The sequence below is a fragment of the Ambystoma mexicanum genome, chromosome 2q (assembly GCF_040938575.1).
Source record: "Ambystoma mexicanum isolate Mex_15411 chromosome 2q, UKY_AmexF1_1, whole genome shotgun sequence".
Classification (NCBI taxonomy): Eukaryota; Metazoa; Chordata; class Amphibia; order Caudata; family Ambystomatidae; genus Ambystoma; species Ambystoma mexicanum.
The window spans coordinates 372,534,950-372,556,027 of record NC_090924.1 but is presented as its reverse complement, the minus strand read 5'-3'; the positions used below and the strand labels follow the sequence as shown (position 1 = coordinate 372,556,027).

The 21,078-nt window shown below is 48.7% G+C and overlaps 1 protein-coding gene across 1 annotated transcript in view; it reads left to right on the top strand.

The window, feature by feature from the left end:
- The first annotated feature begins 211 nt into the window (after positions 1–211).
- HS3ST2 (heparan sulfate-glucosamine 3-sulfotransferase 2) overlaps positions 212–21,078 on the top strand; it is a 321,234-nt gene continuing 300,367 nt past the window's right edge. The window contains exon 1 of the mRNA XM_069647406.1: positions 212–3,666. Within this exon, the coding sequence (XP_069503507.1) occupies positions 3,095–3,666 (572 nt within the window). The 5' untranslated portion in view covers positions 212–3,094. The remainder of the gene's footprint in view (positions 3,667–21,078) is intronic.

Below are 21,078 nucleotides of genomic sequence, written 5' to 3'. Positions count from 1 at the left end.
TTCCTTTCCTCTCCCTCTTTTCTCCACTTCTTCTCTCCCCTCCTCTCCCCCCTGCTACTTCCCCACTCGTTCTCCTCTCCGTTTATGTCCCTCATTCACCCTCTCTCCTCCCCCTAACTCTCCTACCTGCCCGGCGCCCATTTACCCCGCCATTTCCGCAAATGGCCGGCTTCCATCACCTGCGCTCTCCATAGTCCCGTGCCTTACCCACCGTCCTCATCGTTCTACTCTGCATTCTCTCTTGCTGTTCTGCTGTTCACTGTGTGCATTCCTCCGCCTCTTTCCTCTACTCCTTGCTCTTCTCAAATACCAGTCTTCCCACTTGCACCCGTTCTACTCATTTCCTCTCCCTCGACCCACTGTCGTGGGCTCGGGCATCTCTGCCTTGTTTTCACTCCTCTTTCTACATCCCTCCCTTACTCTCTTCACCCTTACCAATTAAGTGTTCCCTCCTCTACCATCCTCCTCGCCCTCTCCGCCCAATAGCCCTCCCGCACCCTCCCGCCCCCCGCTCTACTTTTTCTGCCCACCAGCTGCCCCCTGTATCCAGCGCTCTGTGGGCTGTGCCTGTCTCACTGGTCTACCTCTACTTGCCGGCTCTCGCCTCCTCTTCTCCCTCGTCTCTCCTCACTGACAGCAGTTTCCATTCCCTCCCTTGATGCGCCTGGCACTTCTCTCTGTGCCAGACTCTTTGCCCGTGTCCCTCCTGCTGCTTTCCTCTCCTCCTCTGCATTCTGCCCTAGGTCCTCTCTCTAGCTGGCCCCCTCTCCTATATTTCACTCGCCCCTTCTCGTCTTCCTCCCTCTCTACTTTTTCTCCCTCTTCACCCTGCCCTCTTCTTTCCTGTGTGTCGCATATACCTGTTTTTTTCTGTTTCTCCACCTCTCGCTCCCTCCTTTATTGCCCCCTCCTTCCCCTCCCCAGACTCGGCTCCCTCCTCGTTCACCCTGCCTCCTTCTTCCACCAGTTCCAGTGCCCCGCTCCCCCTCTCGGTCCCGCAGGTGCCCTGCACGTTGCTCCCCCCTTCGGCTCTCGGAGCCGCTGTCCCTGGTGCTGAAGGAGGGCGTAGGGGCGGGGAGTCGGATCGGGCAGGGGAGGGATGCCGGAGAGCAGAGGGAGGGGTGGACCTGCTCCTTCAGCGCCCAGCTTTGCCGGCTTCCATTTGGCGTCAGGCGGCTCCTGCAGGTGGAGACAGCTCAGCCTGCACTAACACCTCCAGGGGGGCTAGAGGACCACCGCCCGGACAGAACCAGCCTGCGACAGAACTGAGGACCAGAGGGGACTTCCGGGTGCAGACACACAGCCGGAGAGGCAGCACATCCCGGGAGTGAGGAGAGCGTGGGACAGCAGAAACAAGTCTTGATTGAGAGATCCAATGGCACGAGCATGCACTGCCTGGTGCCATACGCACAACACCTGGACCGGTAGGGCTGTTTCCAGCACCACAGAAGCCAGCTAGACGACAGTATATAAAACGCGGCTTACGAATGCACATATTATTTTTCTTTACACAGCAATTGTGTTCAGAGTCTTTTCAGTGTTTTGGGGACGTGAGGCATAGAGAAGATACGATTTGCCGAAGATCATACATTTTGGTATGCAGGAGGCTGGCAAAATACTTGACTCCATTATCGGCAATAAAACCCTCGAGACACTCTTTTTTCCTCTCTTGGACCATCAGAACCAGCTCCTGGACAAGGAGAAGCAGGTCTAGCTCATAGACCACAGCGGAGGACCACAACCCAACCCGAGCCAAGAAAACCCCTCTCCTAGACCATTGGCTTCAATCCTAAGAGCAGATCGAAGTTTGGGCGACCTGGAACAACTTCTGGGCTTTCAGAACCAATCCTGACTGACAGGCTGTAAACTAGCAGAACCGAGCTGACACGGGCCCATCAGATCCGACTCAGGACTAACAGAACCAGGTTTCGTGATGATGAACCAAGTGTGGGCCATCACAAGTGAGCCTAGGCTTAGAGACAAGAGTTTGAAAATGAAAACTTAACCTCAGATCTGGAGCTGCAAGTGTGTAGTGGCAGCCCCCAGAGGAAGCCCGTTGCAGAGGTGGCACAGTGGCACTGAAGAGGGTTAAGCACAATGGGCAAAGAGAGCCCTGCCCGCCAGAGAGTAGATGGCAACGGATTGGCCAGAGAGGGAAACCGCTCAGAAGGCAATTGTGGTGGCGGCGTGAGGACCTGCCAGAACTGAGACAGAACTGGAGGACGTGCAAATTCCATCTTTAGAAGGGACCTGACGGGAGGCCAAAGCTAGGGTGCAAAGTTCGGCCGAACGTGACCCCGGTGCTGAGGAAGGAATATATGTAGTCTGCAAACTGGAAACTTGGACAAGCACACAAGTTCATGCCCCGGCTGGAGATGCAACACCCGGGCAGTGTCCGACGTGCTCAGACCAGGGCAAGGAATGGATCTATAGAGGTGAGCTTAGGTTAGGATCACGGGTGGGCAAGAACCAAGCCTGTGTTGGGGCTAAAGATCTGCAGGGAGGATAAAACCAACCCCAGATCCGAACACAGCACATGAGGCGTGTGAATGTGTCCACTGGCTTGGAGGCTCCTACTGGTTTCCATTTGCGCCTACGTCAAAGATTGCCACAAAGCCAAACATTTCAAAAGACACAAAGAGTTCCAAACTTGACAGAGGGGAAACTGTGTTAATGATGAGATGGGGCGTCTGATTCCAAGCAAGCAACAGCCAATCCTTTACCCCATCATTTAAATATTCTGGGAACAGCGAGTGAAAGGAATTTATGACGATTGTGTCCAGCCCTAGCACTCGGGTGCAGATCAACTCTTTAGAATCAGACACCCTTAATTGGTGAACCCAGAGGGAATCATGATGACACCTGGTGATCTGTGTGCGTCAAGTGGCAGCGCTAGGCCAGTTTTTCTCTCCCGCTTGACAAATGTATCTGTTCTTCCTCTGCTTCAAGGTTGAAACCGCCCAAAAGCTGTTCAGTATACACCCGAGTCTGACCCTCATAGAATTCCTGCCTGAGCCACACATGGGCCACCCATGTCTGAACCGCCCTGCCCAGAACGAAGGAAGGAAGATGCATCCTGTCTCCCCATGGCGACATGGCATATAGATCTCTCACTAGCAGAGTCGGCTCAGCTCCTCAGCGGCTAACCAGGAGGTTCCTCTTCATCTTCACCCTCTCCCTGTCCTGCACCTACCTGTGCTACAGCCTCATCTTCTGCTGTGACCACATCATGGAGGGACCGGCTTACGAGGACCGCAACTGCCTCCCGATCCGGAACTTGGGCAACAAGAAACTTCTCCAGAAGCCCTCCTCCTGCACCCTCGCTGGACTGGCCAAAGATCTACCCCCTCTAACAGTGAGCTCAGCTCCAGCGCAGGAGGTGAGACCCTCCTCGCTGCAAAGAAAAGGGGGGGAGAGCCTCAGTGGAAAAGACAGCATTGCTCCGACCACCCCAAGAGCCATGGGACAGGAGCCAAAGTACAGCAATGACAGTGGGTTGCCTAAATTCGGGAGCAAGCGGCTGCCCCAAGCCATCATTGTTGGGGTAAAGAAAGGAGGGACGCGAGCAGTGCTGGAGTTTATTCGGGTGCACCCGGATGTCAGGGCCATGGGGACCGAGCCCCATTTCTTCGATCGGAATTTCGACAAAGGGTTGGACTGGTACAGGTATGTGAAGTCGTGCTAATGTTTTATACAGCTATCACAGGAGCTACTCTGGGGTTACCACCCACCGTGTTTCAGTATGTGTTAACGGGTTTGGGGGCAGCGTTAAATGTCCTTTGAGCCTTATCCTGTGTGGTCTTTATCACCAAGGTCTACACAAAGGAGTGAGAAGAGACTATCAGGAGCACGGGGGTGCCAGTTTTAGGTATACAGATGATCTACTTGCCATATTCATATGTGCCCTCAATGAGGTTTAAGAAATTGTCTTTGGTGACTAGAAAATTCCGCCTTGCCGAACTGGAGGTCACTAAATTCATGGAGTGCTGATCATGAATAGACACAGAAGTCGCTTAAACAAATAGCCCGACTATCCGTGGACCATATTTCAAAGTCATCCAGGAATATTTAGATATTAACTTTGGATTGTATTCTGGAGTTCTCTCCAAAAATATTGGAGTTATCATGGGACAATGACCTAAAGTAGTCTGAGAAGGCTTTGGGTTTATGACTTGAGTGTGGTCAGTAGGCAATTTACTATATTGTGAGGCTATTGTTTAAGTGTGGCCTAAAGTAGTCTCAGGATATTGGAGTTATCGTTGAAGTTTTTCCTGAGGTAGTCTCAAAATCTTTGGGGGTTATTGCTTCAGGTAGCCTAAGACAATCTCTGGATATTGGGAGTAAAACCTTTTGGGGTTACTGCTTCAGGTAGCCTAACGCAATATCTGGAAGTTGTGATTATCATTGAAGTGTGAAACCTTTTGGGGTTACTGCTTCAAGTAGCCTAAGGCAATCTCTGGATATTGGGATTATCATTGAAGTGTGAAACCTTTTGGGGGTTATTGCTTCAGGTAGCCTAAGGCAATCTCTGGATATTGTGATTATCATTAAAGAGTGAAACATTGTGGGGTTACTGCTTCAGGTAGCCTAAAGCAATCTCTGGATAGTGGGATTATATTTGAAGAGTGAAACCTTTTTGGGGTTACTGCTTCAGGTAGCCTAAGGCAATCTCTGGATATTGGGATTATCATTCAAGTATGAAACCTTTTGGGGTTACTGCTTCAGGTAGCCTAAGGCAATCTCTGGATATTGGGATTATCATTGAAGTATGAAACCTTTTGGGGTTACTGCTTCAGGTAGCCTAAGGCAATCTCTGGATATTGGGATTATCATTGAAGTGTGAAACCTTTTGGGTTACTGCTTCAGGTAGCCTAAGGCAATCTCTGGATATTGTGATTATCATTAAAGAGTGAAACCTTGTGGGGTTACTGCTTCAGGTAGCCTAAAGCAATCTCTGGATAGTGGGATTATATTTGAAGAGTGAAACCTTTTTGGGGTTACTGCTTCAGGTAGCCTAAGGCAATCTCTGGATATTGGGATTATCATTCAAGTATCAAACCTTTTGGGGTTACTGCTTCAGGTAGCCTAAGGCAATCTCTGGATATTGGGATTATCATTCAAGTATCAAACCTTTTGGGGTTACTGCTTCAGGTAGCCTAAGGCAATCTCTGGATATTGGGATTATCATTCAAGTATCAAACCTTTTGGGGTTACTGCTTCAGGTAGCCTAAAGCAATCTCTGGATAGTGTGATTATATTTGAAGTGTGAAACCTTTTAGGGTTACTGTTTCAGGTAGTCTAAGGCAATATCTGGATATTGGGATTATCATTCAAGTGTGTTGACTTCTGAAGTAGTCTCAGAACACGTTGAGGGCAATTAGTAGAGGGTATCCTCAGGTAGTCGCAGAACAATTTGGGTTTGCGAGGTTGTGAAGGATGGGTTCATCTGGGATCGTTGTCCAAAGCCAACGGGGAGTGCTGCTGTGAGTCAAGGAATGAGTTGGCACTGAGGCCGTGGGGGAGCAGTAGGGTGGAAGAGTTCAAAGGGTAATGATTTAAACCAGGACCACCAGCTGGTCCAGTTCACACATGTCTCTGCCTGGTGTAACTAGACACACTTTACTTACTCTTCAGCAGTGTCTTTGCTCTGATAATGCCGCGGTCGCCATGTGTGCTCTTTAATTCCTTTACTGATTGTGTGACTATTCCGCCCGCTGTGGAGCACCTCTTTGCAGGCACCGTTCCTCTGGCACCAATTGAGAGCCTCCTCTTCTCTTTAAAGTGGTCTAGCCAGAGCCTCTACATAGCATTTGAAAGTAAGGATTCTGGGTAGTGGGGGCCAGCGGTGTGAGCAGCTGGGGACGGTCTCGTGGGGTCTGAGAGGAAGCCACATCGGAATGTGTGCCTGGGCTGACACGTGGTGCCCCGGCAGGGGGAGAGGGGTGATGCTGATGCCAGCATGCGAGGGTGCCGGGGAGGCGTGGAGACAGAAGAGAGCTGTAGAATCCGGGGTCAGAGAAGGAAGAGACCTGGGCAGACTAATGTAGCGTGAGCCCAGAGACCCCCTCTCCCCCCATCTCACTCCCTCTAACCTCTGTCTCTTCATTTGGGTCTGTCTGTATCATTGTCCCTCTATTTTGACCTCTGTCACTGTCCCTCTGTACTCGTCTCTTACGCCTCCATTTCTTCTTCCCCAATGCTCGTTCCTTCTAGTTCCCCTCCCTCGAATTCACGTCTTCTGTCTCCCCTTCTCTTCTCTCTCTTGGAGTCCCTTTCGGTTTCATGCGCGCTCTCTTCCTTTCTCTCGTTGGCCACCACATTCCTTCTTCTATGGCACGTTTCTGATTGTATTTCCGTGTTTGGCTTTCTCTCTCGCTATGTCTCACTCTCGGTCCTCCTGGGAGTCTGTCTCAGACTCTGCCTCGCTCCCTTTTTCCTCTCTCCGCCCCGCTTTACTCTTCCGATGTCTCATTTCGTGCTCGCTCTCTCTCGCTTTCTGCCTGCCTCCTCACTCTCTTTCTCTTGCTCTCGCTTGTTTCTCTCTCTCTCAGACTCCTTCTCTCCCTTACTCTCTCGCTCTCTCCTTTCTATTGCTGGTCACTGTGTACGTGCACTTGGATGTTTCTCTTCGTGTAACTCTCTCGGCGTCTCACTGGTTGACTATCTCGCTGTCCATCTAACATGCGCTCTAGCACTCTATGGGTGCATCCCTTGGACTCTCCGTCTGATGCGCGCACTCTCGCCTGTCTCATAACCTCCCCTTCTCCCTTCCTCTCCACTGTCGTATTTTTCTCTTCGCATGTCTCCCTTTCTGGTCCTCCCTCTGTCTCGCTCTGTCTCTTTCTCTTGCTCTGTCTTTCTCTCCGTCTCCCCATCTTTCACTCGCCAATCCCTGTCTCAGACTCTCTCACCCTTTCTCTGCCTACACTCTCTCCCTTTCTCTTCACATGGCTTCCTTCCTTTCCGTCTCCCGCTCTCCATCTGTCTCGCTCTGTCTCTTTCTCTTTTTCTGTCTTTCTCCCCGCCTCCCCATCTTTCACTCGCCAGTCCCTGTCTCAGACTCTCTCACCTTTTCTCTCCCTACACTCTCTCCCTTTCTCTTCACATGGCTTCCTTCATTTCCGTCTCTCGCTCTCCCTCTGTCTCGCTCTGTCTCTTTCTCTTGCTCTGTCTTTCTCTCCGTCTCCCCATCTTTCACTCGCCAATCCCTGTCTCAGACTCTCTCACCCTTTCTCTGCCTACACTCTCTCCCTTTCTCTTCACATGGCTTCCTTCCTTTCCGTCTCTCGCTCTCCCTCTGTCTCGCTCTGTCTCTTTCTCTTGTTCTGTCTTTCTCTCCGTCTCCCCATCTTTCACTCTCCAGTCCTCGTCTCAGACTCACTCACCCTTTCTCTCCCTGCACTCCCCCTCTTTGTCTTCCCATGTCTCCCTTTCTGGTCCTCCCTCTGCCGCTCTCTCTTGCTCTGTCTTTCGCTCCGTCTCCCCATCTTTCACTCGCCAATCCCTGTCTCAGACTCTCTCACCCTTTCTCTGCCTACACTCTCTCCCTTTCTCTTCACATTGCTTCCTTCCTTTCCGTCTCTCGCTCTCCCTCTCTCTCCCTCTGTACCTTTCTCTTGTTCTGTTTTTCTCTCCGTCCCCCCATCTTTCACTCTCCAGTCCCCGTCTCAGACTCTCTCACCCTTTCTCTCCCTGCACTCCCCCTCTTTCTCTTCCCATGTCTCCCTTTCTGGTCCTCCCTCTGCCGCTCTCTCTTGCTCTGTTTTTCTCTCCGTCTCCCCATCTTTCACTCGCCAATCCCTGTCTCAGACTCTCTCACCCTTTCTCTGCCTACACTCTCTCCCTTTCTCTTCACATTGCTTCCTTCCTTTCCGTCTCTCGCTCTCCCTCTCTCTCCCTCTGTACCTTTCTCTTGTTCTGTTTTTCTCTCCGTCCCCCCATCTTTCACTCTCCAGTCCCCGTCTCAGACTCCCTCGGCCTTTCTCTCCCTGCACTCCCCCTCTTTCTCTTCCCATGTCTCCCTTTCTGGTCCTCCCTCTGCTGCTCTCTCTTTTTCTTGCTCTGTCTTTCTCTCCGTGCCCCCCATCTTTCACTCGCCGTCCCCGTCTCAGACTCTCTCACCCTTTCTCTGCCTACACTCTCCCCCTTTCTCTTCCCATGCCTACTTTCCTTTCCGTCCGTTACTCTCTCCCTTTTCCCTTTCCCCGTCCCTGTCTCTGCCTCGTGTTTGCTTTTCTTCGTATGTTCTCATTGCACGCTCTCGAACTCGGCAGCAGTGGGAGGGAGTCCCTGCTCTTGCTGACCCTGTGTAGCAGCCCCTCTCACCCCTTCGCTTCACGGGGTCTTTTGCGACCTTAACGGGTCATGGTTGTGCTAAATGAGTGAATTGAGTTTGGTGGTCTCAACCCATCTCATAGAGGGCGTGCCTTGCGTGTTCCGTTATTATATGAACATTCCCACGTTCAGAAAACCTCCACACTAATTTCTCACACCTGAGCCTTAATTGCCTAGTGCCTCAGTGGCAAGATGAATGCAGACTGGCGTTAATAGAGCACTTTGAGTCCCTCCCTTCAGTCATCGTGGATGAGGAGGATGGGGGCATGTGTGTGTGTGTTGGGGGAGTGGGGGTCGTGGATGAAGTTCCTAATGAGTTTGGGGGAGGGGAGATTTTTAGCTAACCCTTTCCATGACTCATTACTGGCCCTAGGATGTGGCTGCATACTCCGGATCCCACCCACATTAAAGGGCGCACACACTTAACGTGGCAAATTCCAGTGCCATCAATTCAAGGTGTTATCAGGTAATAATATCAGAATATATATGGTCGCCATATATAATGTCGCCTGGTGAGTGGTTGTGGCTACATTATATGTGTGACCATATATATAGGACATGGGACAGTGGGGGTTGCTGGGGTGTCCCCTGCATGTTCCATGTAATAATGTCCCCACAAAAAAACAGCAATTTTTCAGCTACTTTTTTGCACAGCGATATTTTGGAGGGGACATTATTACATGGAACCTTCAAGGTGGAGCAGCTGACTTCTCTATTCGCCCTGACCTTGTTCTTGTTCGTTTCTCTTGTGAAGTTGAGTGTTTAATTCCTTAGCAGCTCCTCAACCGCGAAGAAGGCCACAGCCAGATCTTAAATCACACTATCGGAGGGAATCCTGCTTCCAATAGTACAAGGGTCTGCAACCCATGACTCTCTAGAGGTTTTGTACTACAACTCCCATGATTGCTCTCCCTGGCTCTGTTTGGTAGATGTGTTAAGAGCTGCAGTCTAAGCTATTTTAAGAGCCAGATGTTTTAAAAATCTGCGCTTCTAGAAGACGTGGTGGATATTCTTACTTCCCCGAAGAGCCCCCATCCCCCGCCAAAAGGTATTCAGAGTCGTTTCACTCCTCAATCGACAAGCACGTACCCCATTCCGTACCGGGAAGCAGCATGCTACGATCTCGATCTTAAGAAATTGAAGCAAGCCAAAAGAACATTTGAACATACATGGATACAAACGGGAGGAGGACAAACATGCAGACACTTAACATATGAAGGTTTATTTTTTTAAAAAAGCTATTGCATTGCTAAAAAAAAAAATAAACATTATATTGAGCTCATGAAATAGAGTCACCAGCTAACCACCCACAAACCCACTTCAGCCTTGTCCGGTCTGTGGCCAACCCCAGTTCCTGCTTTGCAGCCACAACCGCCTCTCAGCTTCCATGCTGTACCTTCAGCTTCCTTTTTCCAGTATACACGTGTGATCGTTGAGCAGGGGAGCCGACTTATGAATTTCCCGGGGGGGGGGCCCAAATACAGGAAGTGACATCACTGGCAGTTATAGGACCGCAAATTTGCATGTAGTCGCCAACTTGGTGCAACAGCGTGGGGGAGTGGAGGCGTGCACAGCGCAGAACAGTGGAAACATTGGCTAGCATGTACTGCATATACTAAAGTCAAGTAAGGAGATTTAAGCCTTCGAGTTGCATTCCAGTAGGCCATCACTGCCCCTACTCCACCCCTCTATAATCATTGAGGTTGTAGTAGCCCTCAAAAGGCAGAGCAACACAACTAGGATGGGAGAACAAAATGCCGTCCCATCCTGGTCTGTCAAACGTCAGAGCAAAGACTGTGCGTGTGCCTCCTGCCTTGGAGCACAATCTCACTAATTTGGTGCAAATCTCGCAAGTGGGAGCAAGGGAATCCCCTACGTGTGTGTGGGCTGCAGGCCCCGGATCACATGCTCACTTCTTCAGAGTGAAACTCTGGCCAAGGCTCTTTGGGCAAGCTTTCAGGATGGGTCTCACACGTATAAACAGTGTGATATATTGAGTGGGCACCTCACTCCTTGGAGCATAGTATCAACCGTTGCTGGTAATCTCACAACTGAATGTACAGTTTCACTCTTGGTCATCTCAGTGACCCCATGTATATTAATTGAGTCAGTCTCCCATCTGGGAAGACAATTATATTTCTGTTAAAACACTCTGAATTGTCACTCCAGTTTTCTCGATTTATAGATCCATACCATATTCATTCAATGTGTGTGCAGGGGTGATATCCTGTGTTTAAGAGAGCAAATTCTTTCATTCAGGAGATATAAAGGGGTAACAACCCCCTATATGTGGGATCAGGCTCATTTTTCCCCATGGCCACTCCAGAAGCAGCCTTCTATCCCTTGCCCCATCACGGCTCCAAACATCCTGAGCGGCAGTTTATGGACAGCAGGCAGCTCCGGACATGCCTGATACCAATTGAATGTAGACAGATCTACTATTTAGACACTGGGGGAGACCTATGAGTCAACATTGGCGGTGAAGAAGCACTCAACATACAGAACACAATGGTATAGTGTTGCAGTCCTGCTGAGAAATGACAATTCTGAGAATGTGAGCAGTAGGCTGGATCAGTGCTGCCCATTAAAAGGTGCAGAGCCTCTGTGAGAAGTGGCAGTACTGTCCCAACGATGAGAAGTGTAGTATTTTCACATTAACTATGCTTAAGAACTTTGGGTTTTTGAATAGTGCTGCTACATTCTGGGTAATTCCATCCCTTTAAATATATGAGCTCTTGTATAACCACGACAGTGTTGAGCTATTCTGATGATGACAGACTTGCTCAATAGTTCTGATTCTGTATCATTAAATGTACTTCAGATCTTTGGAGTATCGGAAGGATAGCTCAGGGGCAACGTGCCGGCCTTGGAAGCAAGGCGACACAGAGCAACACAGGTTCGATCCCTCGGTCCGTGCAGCACAGGTTCACTCCCTCGGTCCGCGCAACACAGGTTCGCTCCCTCAGTCCGCGCAACACAGGTTCGCTCCCTGAGTCCGCCCTTAGAAACCTCTGGGTAGTACATGCATTATAAATAACCAATTAAAATAAAAAGAAATACATCTGTTGAGAAGTGCTGGGGCCTTGTCAATAAGAGTGTAGCAGCTCAACTGAGAAGTGCTGATGTTGTCCCATCAAAAGTATAGCAGCCCCACTAAAATGAGCATTGCCTCAACAAAAGCATAGTATTATCGCTGAGAACATTCAACAATTATAGAAGCCCTGTTACAGCAGTTCTATCCCATCAAGAGTATAGCGAGCTAACTGAGTACCAGCATTGCCCCATTTCAAATATTGCAGCTCTACTAGAAAGTGCTGGCTCATACGCATCCGCTGCCCGCCCATAGCATTCCCCCTCACCACGTGCACACTCAGAGACATGCAAACAGTCTCATTTGCCCTCTCCCTGCCCCTGCACCCTGCCCCATCCCTCGCTTTGCATCTGCACCTCCATTTATAAAAATCCTTCTGGGTTGGGTGTACCTCTACATCTGTTCACCCCTCTTGCCAAGAGGGGTGCACAGATGTACAAATACACCAAACCCAAAACGATTTTTAGAAATTGTTGGATAGACATGTTTTGCATTTGTGCCTCCATTTCTAAAAATCGTTTTGGGTTGGGTGTACCTCTACATCTGTGCACCCCTTTTGCCAACAGGGGTGCACAGATGTACAAATACACCCAACCCAAAACGATTTTTTGAAATTGAGGGACAGACATGCTTTGCATCTGTGCCTCCATTTCTAAAAATCCTTCTGAGTTGGGTGTACCTCTACATCTGTAAACCCCTCTTGCCAAGAGGGGTGCACAGATGTGCAAATACACCCAACCCAAAACGATTTTTAGAAATTGAGGGACAGACTTGTTTTGCATCTGTGCCTCCATTTCTAAAAATCGTTTTGGGTTGGGTGTACCTCTACATCTGTGCACCCCGGTACACAGATGTAGAAGTATACCCAACCCAAAACGATTTTAGAAATTGAGGGACAGATGCAAAGCAGGAGCCTCTTGCTTTGCATCTGTCCCACAATTTCTAAACATCGTTTTTCCCCGGCTTTTACCCGGCCCGCCAGAGAGAGACACAGTATGGATGGAACAAAGGGCCATCCATACTGCGTCTCTTCTCTCCGGCCCGGGGGGAGGGGGCTCAGCCCCGACTTCATTCTGCTGGGGTGGGGGTCCCGGGTCCCGAAGGCCCCCGTACTCGGCGCCCCTGGCTGGGAGGATAGGTCAGGGGCAACGCACTTGGCTTGCAAGCATGACAACGCATAGCAACACATGTTTGAATCCCAGTCTCGTGTTTAGGAACTGGTCTTCAGTACCAAGGGGGAGTGCCTAGGTGGTGAAAGGAATGAGTTGATGGTGCTGAGGTGTTACTTGGGTATGCCTGGAAAGGTTGTGCTAGCCAAAGAGAGTGCAATCAAGAGGCTTCAATCATGTCAGCTGATCTGAGGTTGCACATTAGGACAGCAGGGAAGGGACCTCACCTTCAGAGCAGGAGAGGTTAAGGGTCGCAAGGAGGAAGGGTTTGCTCATCATGAGGGCCCACACCATCACCTTTATTAGAGGGAACAGACGCGATAGATACAGATCTGTGGGAAGGGTCGTGGTGTGGTGTGGTGTGGGAGATCCAGTCCAGGTGTTGGTAGCCATCATCATGGGATTCATATGATGATTATATCAATCAAATAACTGGGCATTCTAGAGGCCCAGAGAGTGAGTGGAGGGGGTCAAGGGGGGGGAGTGCAGACACCAGGTGTACTCCTGCTGCAGATTTGTGGGGGGTGGTGGCTAACCCTGTCTCTGAAAGCTAATCTCCTTTGCAAACAGTTCCTTTTTCAATGTATACATCGGATTGCTCTGAAGCATAAGAGTGCAGTGGCATCGGCAGCCTTTACTCCAGACAGGATTGAACTGACGCTCTATTTTGGGAGTCTGTGGTTATCCCACATGGCCAAAATCCAGAGGATACAGAATGTGGCATTTCCCATAATTTCGGGCTAATGCACATGCGATCTTGTTTCTGCTGCTGGGATATCGCTACACTGGTTGTTCATCATAGTATGTCATCAGCGCCTAGATTCGATTCGGAGCGCGTTATACATGCCACAATCAATCACCCAAGAGTCAGGCAAAGGCCAAGCCCTGTCTCGCTTGCAAACGCAGTCATTCTCAGCACCAGTCTATCCTTCCGGAGAAGAGGAGCAGCGTGTCCTGGGGCGAGCTCTCAGCAGCATCAGTCAGCTGGTCCTGCTCTCTCCATCCTTAGGTTGGTTTCCAGAGTGGGGGGAAGTGGGGTGATGCCTCGCAGTGGAAGCAGCTAATCGGTTGAGCAAACGCTCTTTCATTCTTCGGGTCTCTGCTCAAGATCATTTTCTTCCTGCATGAAATTTGGTGGATAGTGCCTAGAAACCCCTCTCGGTATTGGTCTGCCACATAAATACCATACATTATTCATTCAATGAACTCATCGCAGTCCCACCTGTCGAGCAAATCTTAAGTGTACACCTAATTAAGGCACACAACTCCCCCAAAACCTCAAAGGATGAGAATCAGCACTTAGTGGGTGTGGGTATTGTACAGATTGCGAAATGTCTCAGGACAGGAGGAGCGTAATGGACGCCCCTGCAGGCCGTGGGACTTAGACTGGCCTAGTGAATTCACAGCGCTGCCTACCAGCCACATGGACACGTGTGTTTCCAGCAGCAGTGCGTCCACCGACCCCTCAGCCCGCAAGGAGAGAGGGGCATCCTGGTCAGCCGGTGTGTGCACCGGTTGGCTCGCCCTTCCACTCCTTGCCATTCTAAGAAGTGCCCAGAAGCCGTGCATCAGTATTACGTGCTATCTAGAAAGTGGGAATTTGCACAAGCTGCAGAGAGGAGGAATGTGGGGGCCACTTGGACGGGCCACGGCTCGTGCACTTCTCAGGCGTGGAGCTTAAGCAACAGGTTTCCCCATGAAACCTGGATCTGCTCGGATGCTTGGAAGCAGCTCTCCCAGCGGCAGGGATGGAACGAGACACGAAATAGTTAAGGACCCCCACACATGATTAGCCCATATTCACAAAACGCGATTCCTGACTTTTCCCAAAAAATGGTTTCTCTAATACCTGGGTGCACAATTTTGGGAACGTTTTTGCGAAATTGCGCATTTTAAAGCAGACGGGGGGCAGTGTCATTGTTTACAATGGCCCACGCTCCCATGTACTAAGCCTTGAAAGTGGCCCAGTAAACTGTCCCTCAGTGACATCTCGGTAGAGACCTTCCAGCTTTGCCTCAGTGCTATTCACACCTTTTCGTACTTAGCCCCCTTAAGTGCAAGTATTGTTTTGTGGCACCCCTTGCCTCAGAAACTATAACTGGTTTCCACCTATAAACTCAGCCACTGTAACCCCTTTACAACCCTGGGCATCCTCTGAGCCCCCATAGGGGGGCCAGCCCCACAGTTTGAAGACTACTGCATGGGCTAGTCCAAACCCCCACCACCCCTTTAAAATGAGTGTGTTGTCAGTGATGACCCGGTGCAGTGCCACATGGCAGGTCTTGGGCGTTGCTAGTAACTTTGTGGGAATGTTTTGGTCCCTCTCAGTCTATTCAAGTGTGAGTGAGTAAATACCACTTGTATGGGGCATTCGGTTGTGTAACATCGTACAATTCGTTGCTAAATGCATGAGGGTGCCACGTTAGTGTGTGCTGTGCTTTGCCTAGCACCAACCTTTCAACTCATACTAAATCCATTACAATGAGCAAGGACCAGGTCGGCCCTACAGAGTTTCTATGTTTCATCTGTTATTATGTTAGTGCTACAAGTGAAGAAAGGCAGTGTCCCCAATGTGCAAACAGTCCTGTGGGTGCCAAGCACACTGCCACCTATGTACTTCTCGTGTACAGTGTCACCTAATGTCTTGCAGGTGCCACACACCACTACTAGCCCTAATCAGGGTCAGACTGTGGCATACAAATTGCCTCGGGCACAAAATAAAAAGTGTCCCAAAGTCATGAATGTCAATTCGTTCCTATTCTGTGAGACCATTTGAGGAGTATCCAAAGGGGAGTTGTTGTGTTGCAAGTTTTGCATTTGAAAGAATATTTATTCAGTAACACTGGGCAGAAATACCAGCTGGATAGTAAAGGCATTGAAACACGTTAGTCAAAAAAGGGACCCACACTAGCATGTTGGGCCTGGACTTCAGTCATTTCCCTATTAGTCAGTCCAAGCCTGGCCCGATGCAACAACACAAGCCACCGATTTCACCTCACAAAGCACACCATCATTCGGGACATAACTGCTGCACATGGCCTATGGACAACATTCCTGGACAACCTTAAGACTATCAAAGTAGTTATCACTCTGGCTCATTGTGCATGCAATGTGTGTGGTGTTCAGAGTGCATTCTACCAGAAGCACACAAGAGGAAGCACTGTACTAAGGGCACTCAGCAACACTATTGGCGGCTTATTGGTTTACAAGCATGTAAAGACATATAAGAACGAGGAGAGTTGCCCAGGATATAGGGGACTGCCAAACCACGGCAGAGTGTTTGGTGGGCTTCACTGGGGGATCATTTGCATTAAAGATGTACAAGGCTTGGCCTGCAGTTTAGTGGGCCGGCATGCATACACAACTCCTGCAGCAAAACCACATAGGATGGCAGAGTGCACAAGGACAGGCAACTTGGATTTATTATCTCTCCCCCTCTCTCTCTCTCTCTCTCTCTCTCTCTCTCTCTCTCTCTATCTATCTATCTATCTATCTATCTATCTATCTCTCCCTTTATATACCTCTATCTGCCCCTCTCTCATTCTCCCTCTCTCTCTCCCTTTCTCTCTCTCTCTCTCTCTCTCTCTCTCTCTCTCTCTCTCTCTCTATCAATCTATCTATCTATCTATCTATCTATCTATCTCTCCCTTTATATACCTCTATCTGCCCCTCTCTCATTCTCCCTCTCTCTCTCCCTTTCTCTCTCTCTCTTTCTCTCTCTCATTTTCTCTCCCCCTCTCTCTTTCTCCCTCTCTATCTCTCCCTTTCTCTTTCTCCCTCTCTCTTTCTGTCTCTCTCATTCTCTCTCTCCCTTTCTCTCTCTCTCTCTCTCTCTCTCTCTCTCTCTCTATCATTCTCTCTCTCCCTCTCTCTTTCTCCCTCTCTATCTCTCCCTTTCTCTTTCTCCCTCTCTCTTTCTGTCTCTCTCTCTATCATTCTCTCTCTCTCTCTCTCTCTCCCTTTCTCTCTCTCTCTACCTTTCCCTCTCTCCCGCTCCCTGCCTCTCTAACTTTCCCTCTTTCTCTCTCTTTTGTGTGCTCTACGCACACACCCTAAGGCACAAGCACACTGCATGCATATATCACACATGCTGTACATCCATGTATTACAGAGACACATGTAACACATGCACACGCTGATAGGTATGTATAAGAAAACACATGTGCACAGATGTAGACAGACACTGACATTTCACAGATGCCCAAACACGAATGCATGCACACAGACACATATGCAGATTTGCATGCCCAAAAAGAAACGAACAATTCACATACAAACAAGCATGGACTGAACAAGACACGCACCAAGGTGTGCTCAGACAGACACACACTAACTCCCAGTGGGAACAAGTAACAGATGTATGTCCACCTGTGAACATATCTGTCTGGAAAGATGTACATACATAGAGTTAAGGATACTAAATGTGTGTGTGTGTAAGGCATTGATTTCTGAATGTTGTGTATGTGCAGTGGTTGTGTATGTGTGAGCTTATGTGAATATGTGTATATCCGTCTGTATGCAGTGTGTTTCGTTAGTGTGTTTCGTTGAATGTAGGTCGAATGTGTTTTTGTGGTGCATGTGTTTATGAAGTTTTTGTGCACATCATGGCATGTGTGGTGTGTGTCTGTGCACTTCATTTCATCATGTGTTTAGTACATGGGCATGTGTCAAGCGTCTTGTGGCTTTTGTACCTGTTAGTCTATGGGCCTCATTACAGGGTAGGCGATAAGGGTTGTACCAGTATTCTACCGGTACCGGTAAACCCTTACCACCTTACTACGAGGTCCCTTTGCAGGTTGGTACATTAACGCCTGCTTTTAGCAGGTGTTAAAAAACGAACCCGCAAAGGGACCGGGGTGCTAATTACGGTACCGCAATTTGCGGTACCGTAATTAGCGCCTTCCCCATTCCCATTATGCCCTATGGGGCAAAAATGGGAATGGGGAAGGGCAATGGAGGAAGGAGGAATTACTGCCTTCCCAACCTTGGAATAGGGCGGTAATTCCCCTTTCCTCCAAGGCGGTACTGGTAAATTACCGGCATGAACCATGGTGCTAATAGCGCCATGGTTTACCGCCTACCGTTTAATGAGGCCCTATGTGTTTTGTGTGAGTGACTGGCCCTCATTACGAGGTTGGTGGTAGTCATGGCGCTATTTGCGCCATGACTACCACCAATAACGGTACCGTGTCCGGGTTGGTGAAATGGGGCCTTACCGGTCCAGTCTGACCTTGGCAGGACCGGCAAGTCCCCATTCACCAAACCATTCCCCATTCCCATTTGAGCCCCCATAGGGCTCAAAGGGAATGGGGAGGGTGCAAATAACGGGCCGGCGTATGCCAAGCCCGTTATTTGCGCCCAGGTCCCTTAACGGGTACCGTCCTTGACACCTGGTCAGACCAGGCGTTAAGGAAGGGACCTGCTAAGGGACCTTGTAGTAGGGCGGTAAGGGATTACTGGCACCGGTCTCCTTACTGGTGCCCGGTATCCTTTACCGCCCTACTCGGAATGAGGGCCACTGTCTTCATGTGGTGCCCCGATGCTTGCGGGCTTTCGGCGCCTTATAAACAAACAAATAAATAAATAAATAAATAGATAGATAAATAAATAACTCAGTCTCTGTGCACCTTTTGTGTAACGACTATATTTACCTTAAAACAGTTGTTATGTTCAGTGTTGCTTCATGCACTGTATGTCTGTTTATACTTTGTATGCATGTGTACACCAGGTTCGTTGGGTGGTGCATACATATGTGTTTCATGCATGTTTCTATGTTCCCTGCATGTGACTGCAGAGCTTTTTTTCATTGCAGTCTGTGTCCGTCTGTGCTTATATACAGTGTGTGCCATTTGGGGGAGGCAAACTCCAACACTGTATTGTTGCCCCAAAAAGCAGTGTTTCATGCAGCAGCAAGGTGGGTAGTGGGAATGCAGAACCGCAGACATGTCTCCCCTCTTTGAATGGTGCCTCAATGGCTTCCAGTGAAATCTCGCATCCTTTTGACGGGTGCCTGTATAGTCTACTAGGCTGTGAACCTGGGGAGGCCAATACGCTGCGGATCGCTAGCAGATCACGTGCAACTGCCAGTGCTGATGTACTAAGAATGGAAAGCGCAAAGTCTACGTAGGAAAAAACGCCTACACCGGAAGTAGGCTACTATGTCCCTACATCCCAGAATTCTCTTCCAGTCGCTCAGGCTCGAATCCACATCTCCTGCCATAGAGCAATTCAAAACCATCCTGTTTTCTGGAGGAGAAAAGAATGTCCTTTTCTTTGTGTTTTCTCTTTGTGTTGCTTTATGTGGATGGTATATATGGGCATTATTGTGACTAATGCTGCAGAGTTTGCCACCGCCCATTTAGATTAGTGTTCTGCCTATAAAACCATAACTAAGTAGACACAAGCATGCCTGTGCATGTGCTGTTTGACATTTCGCTGCACATGCATACTTTAGTGCAGTGTGAGTCACTAAACAGTGTGTGCATGTGTGTGCATACATGAACGGTGTCGCGTCCTTTTGCCGACACCCGCCTTTCCGACAGGTGTTTTGCAGCGGGCGTTTTGCCGAAAATTCCCATAAACATTTTTTGGGTGGGATGGTAGGAAAGGATAAATAAATGTTTTGGGAGGGGGGGGGAGTGGGGATGTAAATAAAAAAACAAGGGTGGTTTGGTTCAAAAAACAATTTCGATGCCATTTTTCGGCAAAACTCCTGCAGCAAAACACCCGCCGGAAAAAAGGGGGTCAGTGAAATGACATGGAACCAATGAAACATGTGTCTGTGTCCAGTGAATGGCTTTGTGCACACCAGACATGTCTGTTCGCAATGTGTGTCTAGGTAATGTGTATCGTACACTATGCAGTGCAAGTGTCTTAGTGCAGTGCACATGTTGCCCTGCTTGAGGTATGTCCTTGCACGTTGTGCTTACATGTTCATTGCTTGTGAGTTTTGGCAATATGTCGGCATTTGTTCAATTGGTCTATGAGCAGTTCATTTGTGTGGCCAAGGCCTGGTTTGTGAATGGTGCGGCTGTACAGTTTATGATTCCATGTGCAGTTTACGTGTGCTCATTTATATAGTATGCAAAAAAAGTGGTCTTTGTTGGTGTGTATGAGTTAGTTTGCATTGTTTATTGTATACAGTAAGTCAATATATAGGTGTCTAGGTGCGTTCGTACAATGGTTGAGTTAATTTTTTGTTTGGGCTATTAGGTAGCACTTGCACCACCTATAAGCCAGAACGATTGCACTAAAGTACATATAGGGAGCAATGGCATATGAGGAGGGACACACAGCTTGTAGGTGTTGTTTGGTTATTTGCCCACCCACTGACTTCTCATGGCTATGTTCATCCCTATGGCCACCCACAGCCAATTCCTGCCCCTCCCTGCCCAAAACACCTCCTCATGGGATCTCTTTGAGCTCTCTTTAATCAGGCTTTTCCATCAATCTATGCACTTGGAGTGATTGCCAGTATTTTTTCAAAGCATTCTTCTGAGAGTTAATGACTTAATTGGAGCTTTAAACGTGCTACTTGTGTAATAAAAATGCCTTAACCAACTCACTGTATACGCTCTATGTATGTCTTTCACTATAGTCCTGATAAAAACTAGCATTAGCAAAGCCAACAGTCTTTGCTCACATATAAGTATTAGGCATTTGCCAGGCACTGCTATTAGATGCACAACTACTCGCATCATTTAGCACCTGCTACCACCAATGGCCAGTTAATACTGCTTAGGCAGTTTTCATGCCTACTCAAAATGTCAAACTGTTGGCTTTGCCAATGCTTGTTTTATATTCTTAGGTATATGTGTTCCTATGCACAGTCTATGTATTTGGCAAGTATGTGTGTCTGATTATCTGTGTTGTGATTGTATGGACCTGGACCATTTTTTGAATATATGCAGTATATATGTATGGGTGACTCTACTGTATATGAATGTTTGCACCTTTGTGTGGAGTGTGTCTAATATGTATATGGATTTATGTTTGCAGGGATGGTGCGTGCATGCAGGGAATCTGTATATGGTTGTGTGGTGTGACTTTTTCTGTGCAGTGTTTAGGTTAGCATAAGTATGGAATTGTGTGCTCACATGCATTATTTCGGCATATACTTCCTTTATATGTTTGATGATATCTTTATATTCAAGGAGTGTCTTGGCGCTGTTTGATTTATGCATGTATTGTTTGTTCCTGAGTAGTTGTTTATGTGGCAATAAGCTCCAAGACGGCGGCCAATACCGCCCCAGGTAATGCCCCCGGGGCCCATAGTTACAGGGCCTCGTTCGAGGGGCTTGTTGCCATTAGTATCCTGGCCCGTTAGACCGGGGTACTAATAACATTTATTTTTGTTGCGAAACGTAACAGAAATAAAAAGAAAAGTCAAATAAAATTGTCACTGGAAAAGGGAAAACATAGTCCATTTTCCCTTTCCATGGCTGCCAACGGGAGCGGGCGCTGGGAACAGAAGTGTTCCCAGCG